At 29.1% G+C, this 19,667-nt stretch overlaps 2 protein-coding genes across 3 annotated transcripts; one reads left to right on the forward strand and one right to left on the reverse strand.

Moving 5' to 3' along the window:
• Window positions 1–65: 65 nt before the first annotated feature.
• Window positions 66–8,738, forward strand: LOC114389709 (sugar transporter ERD6-like 6). Its single transcript, XM_028350451.1, has 18 exons — window positions 66–215; window positions 354–416; window positions 506–595; window positions 1,279–1,338; window positions 1,448–1,513; window positions 3,098–3,163; window positions 3,296–3,371; window positions 4,797–4,861; window positions 4,971–5,063; window positions 5,151–5,231; window positions 5,603–5,687; window positions 6,067–6,113; window positions 6,223–6,285; window positions 6,389–6,448; window positions 6,547–6,612; window positions 6,703–6,762; window positions 7,522–7,636; window positions 8,417–8,738. Exons 1-18 carry the CDS (start codon window positions 66–68, stop codon window positions 8,530–8,532), a joined length of 1,422 nt encoding a protein of 473 aa, XP_028206252.1. The 3' UTR covers window positions 8,533–8,738.
• A 695-nt stretch (window positions 8,739–9,433) lies between these two features.
• LOC114389700 (epoxide hydrolase 4-like) lies at window positions 9,434–17,304 on the reverse strand. Of its 2 annotated transcripts, none has more exons than XM_028350442.1 (5): window positions 17,195–17,304; window positions 16,258–16,931; window positions 10,302–10,391; window positions 10,133–10,200; window positions 9,434–9,747 (listed from the first exon to the last, which is right to left on the reverse strand). In XM_028350442.1, exons 2-5 carry the CDS (start codon window positions 16,909–16,911, stop codon window positions 9,609–9,611), a joined length of 951 nt encoding a protein of 316 aa, XP_028206243.1. In that variant the 5' UTR covers window positions 16,912–16,931; window positions 17,195–17,304; the 3' UTR covers window positions 9,434–9,608. The 2 variants fall into 2 exon arrangements, with proteins under 2 accessions (XP_028206243.1, XP_028206244.1); XM_028350443.1 differs by having other exon boundaries at window positions 9,685–9,804.
• Between the last annotated feature and the right edge of the window lie 2,363 nt (window positions 17,305–19,667).

Genomic DNA, 19,667 nt, shown 5'->3' on the forward strand with positions numbered 1-19,667 from the left:
ATTACTGTGTTTTCTAACAAAACCTTAGAAATTTGAACTTATCTAAGAAATTTGAGTACAACACTATGCCTTTGGGGGAAGACTACGAGGATGCTAGGAACCTTAGGAAGCCTTTCGTGATCAACAACAACAACAACGTTGGTTATAGTGGGAATCTCTTTGTTGTGCTATGTGTCCTCATCGTGGCTTTGGGTCCGATCCAATTCGGTTTCACGGTGTTTATTTGCATTATACATCTACAATTTCACAATTTCCCTTAACTTCATACCCCTTTTTTTTATATACTTTGATTATTAATCAATTACCTTTTTTTGTTCCTCTTTGCCCATGCTAATTATATATTGTTTATACAGTGTGGCTATTCTTCTCCAACACAAGCTGATATGATTCGAGATCTTAATCTCTCAATTTCAAGGGTATTTATATTAGATTTGATGAGTGGCTTTCAATCATCAAGATTTTTTAAAATCAGATTACTAATTTATTGAATCTATTATTGAGACAGTTTTCACTCTTTGGATCTTTATCCAACGTTGGTGCAATGGTAGGAGCAACAGTCAGTGGTCAACTAGCTGAATACTTTGGACGTAAAGGGGTATTATACTATTACCAATATGTTTTCTTTGTTTTGTTTTGTTGTGGTGCGTGTCTCTGTATATTATTCCAATTTTAAAGGTTTTCATCCCCTCATGTGACATTTTTGAGTTGTTAAATCTCCTAGAACAGATACGTACTTTAAGCAATAAAAAAGACATAAAAATTTTATGGTGGAGATTTTTTCACTGGAAAAAAATGAAAGTAAAAATTTCAATTGAGAAAGTTCATTCTTACCAATTTTAAAAACTATATAATTTTCTTGTCTTCTCCGTAAATTTTAGCTCAATATTGGTTACAAAGACACTTTATTTTTGTAACTAGCTAGAAAACATTAATTAATTAAATTTCAATTCAATATATTCTCTTTTCAAGTTAGGCAAGATCAATTAAAATGATGTGGTATAATTGATAAATAATTATGTTTTTTAAATATGTAACTACGAATTTGATCCCCAAGTCTATATATATATAAATAACATCTGTTAAGAGCTAAGAGTTGTACTCCTTAAATGGTTTTCAATATTTTCAAGGATTAATTCTTAACTCTTAAGCAAGAGATAGGTTTACACAAAAGTTAAGTGAAAGGAAATGTAATCACCTTTAGACTAGGAAAAATTCATTAATATAAAAAAATGGAATTTTAATTTTTGGACTTTATTATTTTGGCATGTTGAATTGCAGTCACTAATAGTCGCAGCAATTCCAAATATATTCGGATGGCTCGCCATTTCTATAGCGAAAGTAAGTATTAACATATTTAGTTTGTTACCAGGAATTAATGATGTTGTCGTACAAGTTTCTTAATTACTTCCTAATGACATGTTAATTACATTGTTTACTCCTTTTCTAGGATACATCGCTTCTGTTTATGGGAAGATTGTTGGACGGTTTTGGCGTGGGAATAATCTCTTATGTGGTAATCCTGACTTCCTAATTGCTTTTTCTTTATTCCTTGATTAATTATAAATATAGGAATAGGCATGGAGTTAAGATATTGGCTAGTTTGTGTTGGAGCTAGTGTTAATTAAGGTTATATGAAGTTACGTGCAAAGGGATTGAAATATAAAATGTAGGTAATGAGATTACCTACTAAGCTTTAAAGTCAGCTCCATAAAGCATTAATACTTCAATTTGTATTACGTATTTGATATTGATACTCTTGGATAGTCTCCAAATATGTATCATTAATGTATTCAAACTTATGAAGTACTCATAATTTAATTTATTTCACGTATTTAACATAAATACTTTTGAATACTTTATCGATAGTAACTATTGAACTATCCAAACTTTTAAAATATTTTATGAAAATCTAATACAATTAGATGAAACAAAAATATGTATAACGTAGAAACATAGAAACATTGTCTCTTGATGAATAAAAATGATAATTATTCTTTTTATGAATAATTTCAAGAATAGAATGAGATTGATGGTACTGTATTTATATATAAATAATAGAAAGTAATTTATTATAACAATGATTTATTTATTAATTTTTTCCAGTCCAACAAGTATTTTTTTATTTGAATTTACGAAACCTTAAAAAAATTGTTTTTACAAAAATTACAATTATATATTCCCTCTTCTTTTTAATTTTTATATATTTTGAGTATAAAGACACAATATCATTAACTTTCTGCACTTTCCATTTTTAATGTGTGGACTAAATTACACTTAATGAATCTCAAACACACTTTTTCTCAAAATGTTATTTTGGAATGGATATTCTATAATACATTTTATAATCTAGAATGAATATTCTCAAACATGCACATTTCGAAATGAGTATTTGAAAGAAAAAAAAATCCAAAACACTTTTTTAGAATATTTCAGAATATGTTTCAGTATTTACAAGTTTATTATAGACTATGAAATACCCATTTCATAATACACTACTGAATTTAGAATGTGTTTTAGAATACCTATTTAAGAAGTCAAAAAATAGAAAAATTTGTATTATAGAATAAATATTCTGTAATATGTTTTTAGATTTACAAGTATATTATAATATATATATATATATATATATATATATATATATATATATATATATATATATTCATTCGAGTTGTGACTTTCATATGATTTTCAAGATTTTTTTTGTAAAATTTAAATAAAAAAAATATGATTTTGACCTTAATTTTGTTGGATCATAATATACAATATTATTTGAATGATAAAATTAGGATTTTGATTTTCAATTAATTAACACCCATTTTTTCTCACATTCCTTTCATAATTGCTTTCCTTTTATTTATATCTTCTTTTATTCATCAATTCACATATCACATCTTATTCTTTTTTTTCTTTTCTCTTCTTTTGTTCATGTGAAAAGAAAAAAAACTTATCAGAAACTATTTTGACTTTTGAGAATATATATTTTGGAAAGGTAGAAATCGTATAGTAATATAAAAATGTTTTACGTACACTTCATGCAGGTTGTCACTTTCTCATGAAACCACCAGGTAATTAATTACTTACTTTGTTTTTTTGTTAGGTACCTGTTTATATAGCAGAGGTATCACCTCGAACCATGAGAGGTAGTCTTGGATCCGTGAACCAGGTTAGATACGGAGCCTTATATGTGTTATTAGATTTTACTCTCTAGTTAGTTAATTATTGATACATGTGTTATTAGATTTTACTCTCTAGTTAATTAATTATTGATACATATATTTATGTTCTTTTCTTGTAGCTTTCAGTTACCATTGGAATCATGTTGGCTTACCTGTTGGGCCTTTTTGTCAACTGGAGAATTCTAGCAATGTTAGGTGAAATTTTAACTTAATATATCTATTGCAAAATGAGTGATGTTATTTATTCAATAATTTCAAGTTCAAAAGGATATAAAAAAGATAAAAATAAAATAAAATGTGATAAAATAATATGATAAAAGAAATACCAAAAAATTAAATACATTAAAAATTTTGTAAAAAATATCTTTATCTATTAAGCGTTCTCCTTTAATTGAGCGTTCTCGTCAACCAGAAAATGTTAGTACTATTAGGTTAATTTTTAAGCGTATTTATCAAATTTGAAATGGGTCATGTTTTTTATATAGTAGTTTTTTTAATAATAATTTAAATTGGAGGGGGGAGCTTGCTTTTTCATCTTGTGATTCTGATTGGATTAATGATATTTTCAACTCAAATCCAATCCATCGTAAACCATGATGCATTGGCTTCCTCAACCTCTGTTTTTTTATTATTGCAATATGGTTTAACTTTAAAAAGAAGAGGGAGATCATCGAGTGATGTGATTGAAAGAAACAACTAAAACAAAGTGTATAAAATTAGTAAAAGCTTAGCATATGAATAATATTATTCTTACAAAAATAAAGTATTTTATGTACCAATATATCTAGGTAAACTTGAAAAATAATTGGACTTACTCCTAAGCGTGGTGCAGTTTAAAATATAAATTCTCATAATAATTATTAAAAAATTAATAGTTAAGATTGTAATTAATTTTATATTTTGTTATATGTGTATTTAATTTTATCACAATTTTTAACTATTGATTTTTAATTAATAGTTATATATATAGTTTATTATTTAAAGTACACCTCCTTAATTTAGAGGAATCAAAGCCCAACTAATTTAGCACTTTGTCTTATCCAAAATACACAAGCTCCACCACTTTATCCATTTTATTTTTGGGATACTTTGATAATATTTACATTCATTCAATTATTAAGCATAATAATTTTATTTTCCTATAAATAATATAATATAAAATATAATATATTTTCTTTTCTTTTCTTTTCTTCAATTAAAATAATCTTATTTATTTTCTTTTCTTCAAAAAAATATATTTTCTTGACTACGAATGTCAAGTAAGTGTAACCATAAGAGTTGGGATACTCATATACTGATCATTAGTTCATTTAGGTCCAATATGTATTGGCCCGTAAATATAAGGGGCCAGGTTGGATTAAGTCGGTTTTGGATGAAAAACAAGTTACATTTTCTTAATTTACATTTGCTTAATTCGCATAACTCGCGGTTGAATGAATTGGCATGCATATCAATGATTTTAAAAATATAAAAATATGAACAAAAAATTAAATAAATAAAATAATTAAACAAAAAGTTTAAAAAATTATGATTTTATTATTATTTTTTCTGAGTTATTATTTATTAATAAATTGATTCAATTTTATTCTCTCTCTCACCTTTTTATTTTTATTTTTGCAGGAATTATTCCCTGTGCAGTACTGATACCCGGGCTATATTTCATTCCAGAATCTCCTAGATGGTTGGTATGAATCGTATACGAAATAATAATAATAATAATAATAATAATAATAATAATTTGCCACTTATATTAATTTGTTACATCTTTTCTTCGTTTTTTTTCCTAATGTCTAGGCCGATATGGGGATGATAGAAAAGTTTGAAGCTTCTTTACAAACTTTACGAGGACCCAACGTTGATATTACAATGGAAGCACAAGAAATCCAGGTACTTTCGTTATCACACACAGATATGTCAAAAACCAATCACTCTTGACTTGGAGCAAACTTTTTAATGAGATATTTATCATGTTAGGGATCTTTGGTGTCGAATAACAAAGCAGATACTCTAAAGTTTGGAGATCTCACGAGGAGAAGATATTGGTTTCCTTTAATGGTATAAATTAATTATTCATTTTGGTGTTCTTCGATCCATTTTCCTCTCACCATTGTTTTTCTGTCTCTTGTTTGATTGATAAATTGAGGACATGTTTGGATAAGCATATTTAAAAGATTTTAAAAAAAATCTGCATAAATTAAAATCAACTTAAGTATAAGTTAATTTATACAAACTCTCTCATAATTTTTCTAAAAGATGAGAAAATTTCAACAAATTAATCTGTACATAAAGTTAATTTTAACTTACAGAAAATATATTTAATTTTTATTTTATTTTTTTCTCGTGGACATTCTTAGTTTTGAATGAACTTACCTAAATAATTCCTAAATCATTGTGACTTTTGGCAACTGAGTGCATGCATCATGCAGGTAGGTATCGGACTACTTGTGCTCCAACAGCTTTCTGGTATCAATGGTGTTTTTTTCTATTCTAGCAAGATATTTGCAAGTGCAGGTAATTAATCAGATAATTTTTTTATAGGCTCAAATATTTTTTGAAGTCTTATAATTTTGCATTTTTTCCTTACAAAATATTTTTTTTATTTTTAGTTCTTATAAATTATATTTGTTTTATTTTTCGTTATTATAACACTTTTCATTATTCAAAATATTAAGTGTTTTAAAGAATAAAAACAAAATAAACATGACTAAATACAGAAAAAATTTAGAAAGACAAAAAAAACCTAAATTATTAGGACTAAAAAGATATTTAAATTTTTTTTCTTTTAATTAATTGTCAATTTTTTATAATGCCAGGCTTTGTAAATTAGTTATTACTGGTAAGCAAACCCCTTTTAATGTGTTATGTGTCTTGAATTATGGTGGTATAACAGGAATTTCTTCCAGCGATGCTGCTACATTTGGACTTGGAGCTATGCAGGTCAAAATCTACACATGTTCTAGAATAATAGATATTGCCTTCACGTGAGTATCAAATTGTCAAACTTATTTTCATTGTTAATTTAACTTTCTTAATCTTACATATGCAGGTTGCAATGACTGGGATTGCTACTTCGTTGTTAGACAGAAGTGGAAGAAGGATGCTTCTAATAGTGAGTGTTAAAGTTAATTTGCTTCACATTAATATCGACCATGCATCACCTATTTATCTCTGAAAAAAATTGAAAAAGTTTAATTATTATTAATTTTTTGCAGCTATCCTCCTCCATAATGACACTTAGTCTCCTCCTTGTAGCTGCGGCATTCTATTTGGAGGTTGGTAATACTAATTATTAATTAATCACTAACATTTAAAGCTGATCTATTCAGCATTAACAACTTAATTAATAATGGAGTTGTTTTATTGAATCCAGGGTGTGGTAACAGATGATTCTAACGTTCATGAAGTATTGGCAATGCTCTCTGTTATGGGGCTTGTGGTATGATTTTATTGACTTAGCATGTTTCTTTCTTTTCGTGCTTCAAATTTTAAGTACTTTGTCATTTTGATTAAATATGTCTATGTTCAGGCTTTGGTCATTGGATTTTCTCTAGGCGTTGGACCAATACCCTGGATCATAATGTCTGAGGTATGCAGAAAGAATTATTTCCCCTTATAGAATTTAAATATGGTCATGGATCCTGTCTTTGTACTAATTAATGATCAGTTATACTAGCTATCATATTAGGATAGAGTCACTCTCCCTTCGCATGGGAGAATAATGTATTTAGAATATAAAAAATTCAATTTTTATTATGTGTAAAATTTTATTCGTTCCGTCACAAGTGACAATTATACATTGTAAATAAAAATAATTTCTGATCCAATTAATCAGTTGGGAATCAGTCATGATCTATGACCTAGTATAAAAAAATATTAAGAATTGCACAAAACACTAAAAGAATAAAAAAAATCAAAATCCTTTTAAACATATGTCTCATTAAACAATATTATATGATACAGACCAATCATATTAATATGTTTTTAATTTACAAAATAGAGTTGTGACTATCACATTTTAATGAGTAGAAACCACCTGGTCTCGTACTTTATAATCTCTCCTCGTTAAGGATCTAGTAGCAACAATATTTTTTAGCATTAACATTTGTTCATTTTTATCTTCCATTTTAAAAGTTTACAGTAATATTAATTATTATTTTATCAACTGTATCCAATTATATTTCATTTTAACCATCATCGTTTGGTTTTAATACATAGAACTTCATTAGTAACAATTAAGTAAACTTAAAACTTCTAGCTAAGCATTTAAGAAACAAGTAACTAACAACTGCATGTGCATTAAATATAAACTGAGCAGCAACCTGATGATCGATCATGTGCATTTCAGATTCTTCCACCAAATATCAAAGGCTTTGCTGGCAGTGCAGCTACCTTTTTGAATTGGTTCACTGCATCTGTAATCACCATGACTGCAAATTTGCTCTTACATTGGAGCAGTTCAGGTCCTCTCTCCCTCTCTGTCTTTATTTATTCGATTGCCTGCATGCATGCTATTTAGATTACGAGTACTTGAAAGCCCTGCTACTTAATTATTAGTAAATGGAAATTCTCGCGGGATTTAATTATCGTGTATAGAATCTCGCAGATGAAGATTTCTTTTTCGTTGGGATGGGGATAAATATTTCTCATGGGCATGGTGGGGATGGATCCTGCCCCACCTCCAAAAAATTTCATAATTATTCTTATATTAATTATTATTTAATATTTTAAATGTTAAAATATTAAAGATTGAATTTATCCTAAGATTTATTGTGTATAGAATCTCTAAATGAAGATTTTTTTTCCATTGAGATAGGGATCCTCGGACGGGATGAGATCCTGGGATCCCTGTCCCCAAAATTATATAATTATTTTTATATTAATTATTATTTGATATTTTAAATATTAAAATATTAAAGGTTGATTTTGTAGTTTGAAGTATTTATATTGTTATTGATTATTATTTTAAATTAAACTTGTTGTTAATGTTTATTTATTTGAGTTTAAATATTATATTCATGGGATTTTATTTTTAATTTACTTTTATTAAAATTTAAAATTAATATTTTTTTTTATAAATTTTGGGGCCCCGCTGCAAGGACCCACGGGAATGGGAACAGAAGAAAATAATTTCCCACGACAAATATCGGAGACATAAATGGAAAATTAATTGGGGAGACTCTCAGCCCAGTTTAGAACCCTAATTATTAGTCTAAGGCCATGTAATTTCTTGTGGTGAACAGGAACATTTACAATCTACGCCATTTTTTCGGCCTTCACCGTTGCTTTTTCGTTACTTTGGGTTCCCGAGACCAAGGACAGAACACTGGAAGAAATTCAGGCATCCTTTATTAGATAAATTTAATTATATTGGATGCAATGATGCATGATTATTATGCTGATTATATTTATGAAGTAGGTTAATTTCGACGGTTACACATCCATCTTCGATTCCTTGTTAATGTATTTTTTAAATGTTACGAAGATTGGGATAGATAAATATGTAAGAGTAATGTTTATGTGCAGATATTCTTATTAAGAGACATGCTATTATTATGTTGAGTTTATGTACTCTAACTAAACATGTATAATGTGTTTGGAGGCGTGTTCTATGTTTATTCTATACGAGTATTATACATAAATAATTTTTATTTTAAATATTTTATATTAATAGTTTTTTATTTTTTTATTATATTATAAATTTTATTATATTTTTCTTTTTTGTTCTCTCTAGATGGAGAATAACATGTAATATAATTATCACGTTTTAGGTAAGTAACTTTAAGTGAAATCATATAACTGAGGAACAATCTTTACTTATATGATTTTAATTAATTATACGTTGCTTGAACTTTTAGCAATTTTTTTATTTGATTTTAATTTTTTTTAATTGGACCTTTGAGCTTAATTATATTTATTTTTGAACTTATATTTTTTTAATGAAGTTTCTGCTTTAAGGGCCTAATTATAAAATAAAAACAAACTCAAGGACCTAATGAAAAGAAAAAGTATAGAAATTTAATTAAAAATTGTCAAATATAAGGTTTAGGACCTGCAGATAATAATTAACCTAAAAGAAATTGTTATATTCAATTTATTTCCAATAGAAGAAAATACTATATTAAACTGTTAAACAAAAAGGTTGTGAATTATTTGTTCCAGTTCAGAAGGCTAAGAAGAGTGTTTAACTAATCAATATTTCAAACTTTTAAGAAAGGTATACTTATTTTTCTCAAAATAAAAAAAAATGGAGAAGAATGGGAAGGAACGAACTGTAAAATCATCATACGAAGAGTAGTCTAACTGTTAATTAGCTAGAAAACTAGCTACAATATAATGGATATTAGAGACAACATATATATCTTTGATATCTCCTTCATATCTTAGGCCAAAGACGAATCAAAATATAATAAAGTTGAAGATGTAATAGATTAATCATTTTTTGAGTTCATTTGAGTCCAAGAAGGAAGCAATAATATGCTTGAGGCATCTATTGTAGACACAGGGTCGCTCCAGGTGAACCAGGTGACCAGCTTTCTTTATGCTTTCAAACGTTGTGCCATTCCCTAGTTGTCTGCAGTCATTGGATATATCAGACGTGTATGTTCATTACCATACTCTCAACAACTCTCTAATAAAGAAGAAAATGAATATCAGAATTAATATGTATAGGAGTATGTTTGTACATTAAAATTTTGTTTGAAAACTCCATTTTGTAGAAATCAGATTGAATAACTTTTATAAATTTAGTTTACAAATTTAAAATTTAACCCAAACTTAAGTTTACAAAATTTAATTTGAAGATGTCTTCTTTCTAATCTTTACCGATAAAAGTATGATAGTCATTGACTGTTACGTGAATTTACTAATTCAGTGTCAATTTTTTTAATTTACAAAAAAAAAATTCATAATAAAATTTGCTTATATACACACAATATTTGGTAAGTTTAGAGCCTTACTCTTTCATACTTTGGGCAAGCTCCAGTTTGAAAATTCGATCATTCTCTCCCCATAAAAGATGTATTCTCTGCAATAAGTAGCATGCATGAAAGTTAAGGTAAGAATGCACACATCAGGACGTAGGAATTAATTTAGCACTTAGAGCGGTGCAAATTATTACTTAATTACCTGCGGAAAATTTGGGATTGTGACATCTCTGTTGGTAATTACTAAGCCCTCCAATAGCTCACTTCGCTCCTTCCTATTCGTGAACATCACCTGTAAATAATTCCTCATGGAAGACCATCGAAAGCAAAATTACTTCAGAAGTTATTACCTTTCAAATTAAGCTAGCTATTTTACCAACTTTCTAACTTGTATGTTTTATTCACAGAAAATGTTTACACTACTTCATACTTTTCAATCCACAACTGGCTCCTTTAAATGTAAATATAAAAATGAATAATAAAAAGGAAAAAAAAGTTGCATCTACTTCATAATTCACGACTGATTTAACTTTATTAGAAACTAAAGTTTGACACTTTTTTTTTTTAATAAAAGTTAAATAGTAAGGTTTTAAATTACAGTTGTGAAATGCTAAAAATTCTTGATATTGTGAATCATAATACTCAAAAATCTTGATATTAAAATTAATTGATTGAACACAAATAATTAATATATTTAAATTAAGATTGAAGTGTTTAAATTAAGATTGAATCATTTGAGTAATATTTAAGTTTCATCATTAATAAAAATAATTTTATTTTTAGTTAAATTTTACTCACTTGATCAAACTCTACATTAGTTAGAATTTTCCCCCTTAATAAATTGGATGATTAAGAAAAAAAAAAATCTTTCATATTACAACCCTATTGCAATGATACCAAAATTAAAGCCTTGACAAAAAGAATATGGGGAAAGTAATTAAGATCAGGGCAGAGGGAGTGGGTGGCCCAAGGGGGCCACGACCACCCCACTTTTTCGATTTCTTCTCCAGTCCTATCCATAAATATAACATGGGTCTCCAATTTTTTAACTTATGTTTAATATTTTAAAATACTATTTTATTTTAAAATTAATATTTTATTTTTTGTTTGATATTATATTTAGTGCTTTCTCTTATATATTTCGGTAACTTTTTTTTTTGTTTTCGTCGACATTTAGTGTTTTTCTTTTTCTCTCTTCTCTCATTTTTATTGTCTATGCTAATATTGCTACACGTTATCACAAACAAGGTGTCACTAATTGCTAGTTCTTCTTATCACTTGCCGTCATTCATATCAAGGAACGACACCACTTGTTGTCTTTACTACACTTTGTTTGTCTCCTACTTCTCTTTTCTCCCATTTATCATTTATTTATTATTATTCTTATTTTTTATATTTATTGTGTGTGCTTTTATTTGTTAAATGCCAAGTTGTAATTTTTCTTTGTATTTAACTATTGGGTAGCGTTATTCTAGTTTCCATTTTCAGTTGAGATGATTTTGCTCTCCCTCCACTATGCATATATTATATTGTTGTTTCTTGTGCCTTAAGTTATTATTGACATTTTAACAATGAGTAGTTTAAAACATCGAATAATTTTTTGTCACAATTTGTTTAAATACTTTCAATCCCTTTGTGCATATCAGGATAACGTTTTTTTGTCTTCACTGCACACCTTTTTTTCTTTTTCAACAATAATTTTATTTTTGTCAATTTTTTTTGTAATGCTTTCATATAATGAAATTAATCATCTAATTGTACTAAATTTAATTGAAATATGTTGTGGTTAATTTCTATGTATTTTTAGGTTGAAAGAAGTTTAAGAAGAAAACTTTGTACTCATTTTATAAGAGGAAAGAAAGAGATAACGAAGAATTACAACCGCTCTCTAATACATTTGCTTACAATTTAGATACTAATGTTCAAAGTATTGTTGAAGAAAGAATAACCTAGAGTGTCAATCATAGAATAACTTGTCCAACCACTTACTTCTAAATTGAGGATTGAACGAGAAAAAATTAATATTGATACTTTGATACGTGATACGAGAAAACACCTATCAGTTTGAAATTATCATGCTAATTAACAAGATGGAATTAATTCGTAGAACGTATATAAAGTTTGGACCATATCAAATTTTTTTATGGATGTGTATCCACTTTCTGGTCAAGAAGATCATCCTTGTCGATTTCAAGCTTGTTGGTTTAGAAATTTTCCTTGGTTAGAGTATTCACTAGAAGGTGCATTCTTTTGTTTTCAATGTTATATATTTTCTAAAAAATCAAGTCCATTTACTTCGAAAGGATTTAAAAATTGAAAAAAGGTGAATAGTGGAATAGATTATGCATTTTATCTCATATGGGAAAGAATTCTAATTCACCTCATAATGTTCCTCTTAGATGTTTGAAGATTTTGAAAAGCAATCTTGCCATAGTGATAGTGTGTTATCTAAACAAAGTTCACAATAAATTTTGAATGATCGATTGCGTCTTAAAGCCTTTATAGATGTTGTTAGATGATTGGCATTTCAAGCTTGTGCTTTTAGAAAACATGATGAAAGTGTGAGATCTAGAACTGTGGTAACTTTCTTGAAATGATAAAGCTCTTGGCTTCTTATAATAAGGAAATAGATGAATTTGTCTTGGAAAATGCCCCTCAAATTGCAGGATAGACTTCACCCACTATCCAAAAAGATATTCTACATGTCTTTGCTCGGAAGGTGCAAGATGAAATTCCAAAAGAGATTGATAATACAAAATTTTGTTTAATTGTTGATGAAGTCCATGATGAATCTAAAAGAGAACAAATGGCTCTAGGTCTTAAATTTGTTGATAAGAATGAATATGTTAAAGACATTTTTTTGGATATGATACAAGTGCAAGATACTACATCATCCACTCTCAACATTCAAAATATTTATGGTCAAGGATGTGATGGAGCTAGTAATATGCGTGGAGAATGGAATGATTTACAAGCCTTGATTCTTCAAGAATGTCCTTATGCATATTGTATACATTTTTTTTGCTCATCAATTGGAACTTTCTCTTGTTGCTTCAGCTAAAGAGGTAGTTGGTGTACATGTTTTTTTTTTCAGAACTTGAATATGATTGTAAATGTTGTGTGTTCTTTTTGTAAACACAATGATGAGTTACAAGTTGCTTATGTAACTAAAATTTCTCATTTGGTCGCAAATGATGAGATTGAGACCGGAAAGGAAGCTAATCAAATTGGCACAATACAAAAATTTGGAGATACTAGATGGAGTTCTCATTTAAATTCAATTTGTAGTCTTTTACGCATGTATAATGCAACTATTTTAGTTCTTGATGAAGATTTAGCTGCTAAAGGATCTACTTCTGCTCAACGAGGTGATGCTACTTGTGCTTTGAAAGCATTGATTTCATTTGATTTTGTTTTTACTCTACATGTGATGAAAGAAACCATGGGATTTACTGATAAACTTTGTCAAGTTTTGCAGCAAAAATCTCAAGACATTTTGAATGCTATTTGTTTGGCTTCTAGCATAAAATCTTTAATTCAAGAGTTAAGAGATTCTAGTTGGGGTACACTTTTAGAAAAGTCACATCTTTTTGCAATAAAGAAACAATTCAAATTCCTTAAATGAGTGCTTCTTTTTCTGACATAATTTGATCTCGTCTTCAAAAGAATTTTGTGACAGCTGGACATCATTATTGTGTAGATATATTTAATATTACCATAGATTATTAGTTGAAAGAGTTGAATAGTAGATTATGTGAGTAAGCAACTGAAACTTCTAAAATTGAGCACAACTTTAGATCCTAAAGATTCATTCAAGTTATTTAATGCTAGAGACATTTATACTCTTATTGAGAAATTCTACTTTTCAGAATTTTCTAACAAGAAAAAGATTCAATTGGAATATGAATTGCGACATTATGAATTTGATGTGCCCAAAGATGTCAACTTCCAAAGTTTGTCCACTATTGGTGTTATGTAAAAAATTAGCTGAGACTGGAAAATCAATTTGTTATCCTTTGGTTGACAAATTACTATGACTTGTTTTTGACTTTTCTTGTGTTAACAATAACCACAAAAGTGCCTTTTCAGTTATGAAAATCATAAAAACAAGGTTACATAATAAAATGGAAGATGATTTTCTCACTAATTACATGATTATTTATATTGAAAAACAGATTGTTGAAAAATTTATCACAAATATAATAATTGATTATTTTCCGTCTATGAAAAAAAGACAAAAACAACTTCAAAAGTGAAGGTTTATGTTCAATCTTTTTATTTTTTTTATAATATTAACTATAGTTATATATTTTCTTGACCTTTTTCAAATTTTTTACATGTTGGTTAAATTTGAATTGACATTATTGAAAGTTCATATTTTGATAATAAGGAGATAAATGACTTATTGTTGATTTTATATTTGACAGACTTAATCTCTTTTTTGAAGATAAAAGATATTATTTTTTATTATTTTTTCTTGAGAAGGATGTTGTTATTATTTCTCTATCTTCTCTAACTTTTTTCTATTGATCAATTGTTGATTGTGTATTTATTACACTTGTTGGTTAGTATTTCTCATATTCAATATAATTATATATTTCTTCTGTTCATAAAAAAAATATATTAAATTTCTTTATATATATATATATATATATATATATATATATATATGTAAAAATTTAATTATTCTTTTTAAGTGATGATTTTTTAAAATTGACCCCTTAAAATAAATTCCTGTCTCTGCCCTGATTAAGATGGATATATCGAAATTTAAACCTTGACAGAAAGCATGCATGGGGCAAAGTAATTAAGATGGATTTATCTCAACCAACATTCATTCCGATCAACCAACATTCAACTTACTCTATGGACTATGCTTGATGTGACAGGTTAAATATCTGTAAATCAAGTAAAGTTGCAGTTGCAGGACTATTTAATATCTACATATGTATGAAACTCCAAAAAATATTATGCATGTCAAACTAGTAAAGTAAACTAGTTTAATGACCATTAAAATCCTTATCTTCCAACTTTTGATGTTATTGCTCATTGGGTGAAGGTGGTCGAACTAAGCCACATTCTGCCTTTCATCTTTGTCTCCACACAATCATGCATGGTCCACCATTTGTTATTTACGTTTCCTAATGTTATTTCCCGATCTAGAATGCCTTTTTTCTAGTGTTAGATCTCTCTAATCATATTCCAATTTCCCGGCCATCTCCCCTTTAAATAAAGATACTTTTTTTTTTTATCGTATTTTAATATTTTGTATCTGTAATGATTCTCAATTATATGTTTTATTCAATTTATTAAATTTTATCCGTTATGAGAGTTTTTTAATTATATTTTTGTCACTTTCACAATATTGATATTTTTTTTCTTCAAAACATACGTAATGGACTCCAATTATAATAATTTTATGTATAAAATATATTTTTAATTTCTCAAATGTATGGTTAAATTTATTTATTTGTCAATTTTTTATTTTCTCATAATTTTAATTTTTTTAAAAAGGTAATGATCATTATTTATCGATTGATGACATCACATATTATCTTAAAACAATAGTTGACATGATATAATCAAATACGTATATAAACCATCAGTCTAATGATAGGAGATTTGGGATACTGTACATAAAATCATATTTTCAACCTAAATACAATTATTATACACAAAATAATTAAATAGATATTTCATCATTGCTAAGTTTAGTAACGTCCGTGATTGTTTTCAAAAATTTAATTTGTATAGACCTAATGTGAGACCTTATCATTATGCCACCAGCAATGGAGACACAAGAAACGGAAAATATATATATATATATATATATATATATATATATATATATATATATATATATATTTAAATTTCAAATTTATAATATTTTCACTGACAGCATGCATTATACCACCATTAATGGAGACACCATGATATTTAATGGAGATCAAGAAGATTCAAATCTATTAAAACCTTATCAATAACTTGGCTCAATTATTGTGGGACCTAATGCCATCAACTCATGAGCGCATGCATGTCAGAATGCATGTCTCAGTGTAGTCATGTGAATTCAAACACCTCTACAAAAATTAACAATCAAATAATTAAATAGTAATAAAGGAATAAGAATCCCAAGCAAGGGTACGTGTCAAACATACCTCAAGATAATCTTTTAACAAACGATTGGGGAACCTGAGTTTTTTGTGAGCAGCGATCGAGAAGAGTGCCTTAAGACCCTTAACAGAAGTAGGCAGCAAGAGCTCCGAGAAAGAAGAGACCCCAAGCTCTTGCAGCAAGGTGGTGCTGAGTGACTCCGACATGGCCAAAATGGACCCTGAGATGACCAACCCTAGAACCAATTCTGGGTACATCTCAGCCATCTTAAACGCCACCATCCCCCCATAGCTGAACCCTACCACCACGCACTTCTCCACCCCGAGCTTCCTCAACCCCGCCACCAAACACTCCGCTTGGAACCTCGGCGACCGATTAGGTTTATCGGTCGCCGAGCCTCCAAAGAAGAGAAGATCTGGAACATAAACAGCGTACTTTTTTGTAAGTGCGCCTACTTGGAACTGCCATGTCATGATCCCCTCGGCTGCGAAGCCGTGTACCAGAACCACCGCAGGTTTGTTGGGCTTCGCGGTGATTCTGGGCTTCTTGTCCTTTTTCTTTGGCTTCGTTATGGTCTCCGAGGGGATCCAAAAGTTCATGGCGGTCCCAGGCTCTATCTCCACCGTGTACGGCCTGATACCCGCCATGTTCATGAGACCATGCAGCAATAGCCTCTCTGCTACCACTAGGTTCACCATGGTCTCTCTCTATGTGATCACTTCACGAAAATGGATAAGGGTTTGTTATTATTATATATATACGAGGAGGCTTAACTTGGATTAGTAAGGTTTGGTGTTAGGTCTGTTCCTTTTCAAATTGTTTTGATGCTGTCCATTCAAAACTATATCCTGATTTAATTTTAAAAAATAATGAAAACTATATGTTTCAAATAGACAGTTTCAAAAGAAAATAATGAAAACTATATGTTTCAAATAGACAGTTTCAAAAGAGATAGTAGAAAAGTAAAGTCGAGGTTGTTACCTGTTGCCATATAGAGAGGAACCGTATTTATGGAAGACAGGTTTCAATACACTGTCACAAGTGGCCGGCAGCTAATCGTCGCTCACTAATGCATAATTTATTTTGTTCTATACCATGAATATCATTTACAATTTATAATTATGTTTGAGTCAGCTAAGAGTATAGCAATTCTTTTTTCGAAATTCCACTAACGCATAAGTTGGTATAAGTATAATAGAATAAAATGAAAAAAAAAATATTGAAGCTGAAATTTTTTAAATTTTTCCTTCCTTTCTCCTCTACAAAATGACCATAATTGCAATTTTTTTGTCTTTGCAAAGGACAAAAAAACGTTGCTGTAACAATGTTACTACGCTAAGATACCACACTTAATTGTGGCATTTAATTGTCGCTCACTAACTGCTTTTTTTTTTACCGTCCTACCACGGTATCGTGTTCACATTAATGAAATCTAATAAAAGGATTTGTACGGTTTTATTGCACGCAATCTCCAATAGACTATTGTGTATTGCGTTATGGAATATTATTATGCGTAAATATGTTGGCTTAACATAGTTGTCTTGTTTCTTAAAAAAAAAAAAACATCGATGTCTTGTAGAACTAATATAGTCACCACCACGTACAACGCTGTTTAGATTTGTTTTTGTGGCCCCTTTGCCCATTCTTCTCGGTGAGAAATTATTTTGTGGACTTTAAAGCATGTTCTTCATCTTCTACTTGACTTTGTCACTTTAAAATGGTTATTGGATCTGTTGAATAATTAGTCACATTCACATTGTACGTACCTCGGGATTAGATTGCATATGATATAGGGGCATACAACTAAATGCTACGATAGACCATCCCAATTGAGATTAATCAAATTGTCAACATGAGTCTTATTTTCATTAATATTTTTTTTATTTGTCAGAATCAAAGATAATGTTAAAAATTTATAATAATTCATACATGTTATTTAATCAATCAAACTAAATCCCTTAATTTATTTTCATTAATATTAATATGTCACCTTTGGGGTGGACTGGAGGCTAAGGAGGGAGACCTAACCATATCTTCCACCATAGGAAACCTTTTTTAAACCATTAGATTTTAAAAAAAAAATTGATCGGGCTATTTTTTCTTTTCTTTTTTCTCTTTTTCTTCCTGTCATGCAGTGGTTGATCAACATGCTGACATTTCTAAGGAGGCTGCTAAGGATCATCAACTCGAAGTAGAGGCTGTTTTTGATAATGAGGATGCTAGTAGGAGAAGGGTTATTGAACAATTAAAAAAGGATATGCTTGTTTGTGGGCGAAAATCTTTAGGGGATGATTTGATTTTAATTAATCAAGGTAGTGATGGATACAATTTGAATTATGGGGATGGATACAGATGTGGATGAAGTTAATTCTAATGATAATTACAATGTTTACCATTGTGGAAGATTCCTTACAAACTCAATTTACGGATTATGCATGGGTACTATTCTATTTCTAAATCTATTGATATAGCAGGTAATGGTCCAATCTGTACTCTAGTGACCCCTTTTAATCACACTACTAATGCATATATATATTAATTGTGATATGACAATTGTTGGAAGGTTATGGAGTGAGGTAGATGATCATGATTGAGAAAATGAGGAAAACAAGATGGAGTCTCCTCCTGAGTATTACCTTAGGAATGTACAAATATTTGATTGAGAATGAATCTTTTGGTGAGGTTCTCTCAAACTCCAAAAATAAGAGGATAAGGAAGCTTATCAAATGGTTAGAAATGAGAACCACATAAATCAAGAAAGGGTGATCTAGGAACATTTTCAATGGGTATTTCTTGAAGGGTTTCTTAAGTGAAAAAGTAGAAACAATTTCTTCTCCATTAGAGTAAATTTACGTGGTAAGAAGAGTTTCTTGAAAATAAGATTTATATCTTTTCCAAAGAACTGTTTCTTAACAATAAAAAATAATATTTATCTTACATGTAATATTTATCTTCCGCAAGAAACTGTGATTCAATTTTGATAGGCTGTGATGAAATTCTAGCTTTGCTTCAAAAGAATTTACTGAAATCTCAAAAGGCAATGAAAGACTCCATGAATAAACATAGCAAAGATGTTTTTGAGGTTGGCTCTTTGGTGTCTGCCAAACTTCAGCCTCACAAACAGATTTCAGTTATTGGAGCCAAATATCAAAAGTGTTCCAAACATTTTTATGGGCCTTATTGAGTTCTAGCTAAGCTTGGTCCAGTAGCTTACAGGGTTACCTTGCATGCCACTTCCAAAATCCACAATGTTTTTCATAGTTTCCTCTTTAGGGCTCATATGGGTCCTTCTCCCCTTCAGATTGATGAGATATATTCCATTGCAATCCATGGATAATCATCCTTTGGTATCTCCTTTAGTGGTTATGGGATTTAAAACAATCATCAACAAGGGAGTTCGTATCAAACAAGCTTTGGTCCAATGGCAAGGCCTTTTCACCGGATGACACTTCTT

The sequence above is a fragment of the Glycine soja genome, chromosome 16 (assembly GCF_004193775.1).
Source record: "Glycine soja cultivar W05 chromosome 16, ASM419377v2, whole genome shotgun sequence".
Taxonomy (NCBI): domain Eukaryota; kingdom Viridiplantae; phylum Streptophyta; class Magnoliopsida; order Fabales; family Fabaceae; genus Glycine; species Glycine soja.

Excerpts from the sequence above, each read along its gene's own strand:
- LOC114389709 (XM_028350451.1), top strand. The coding sequence starts at position 66 with ATGCCTTTGGGGGAAGACTACGAGGATGCTAGGAACCTTAGGAAGCCT. Across the intron at positions 1,514-3,097 it reads TGGGAATAATCTCTTATGTG|GTACCTGTTTATATAGCAGA; the intron begins GTAATCCTGACT and ends TTTTTTTGTTAG. Across the intron at positions 5,232-5,602 it reads GATATTGGTTTCCTTTAATG|GTAGGTATCGGACTACTTGT; the intron begins GTATAAATTAAT and ends TGCATCATGCAG.
- LOC114389700 (XM_028350442.1), bottom strand. The coding sequence starts at position 16,911 with ATGGTGAACCTAGTGGTAGCAGAGAGGCTATTGCTGCATGGTCTCATG. Across the intron at positions 10,392-16,257 it reads TGTTAAAAGATTATCTTGAG|GTGATGTTCACGAATAGGAA; the intron begins GTATGTTTGACA and ends AATTATTTACAG. Across the intron at positions 10,201-10,301 it reads CAATCCCAAATTTTCCGCAG|AGAATACATCTTTTATGGGG; the intron begins GTAATTAAGTAA and ends TACTTATTGCAG.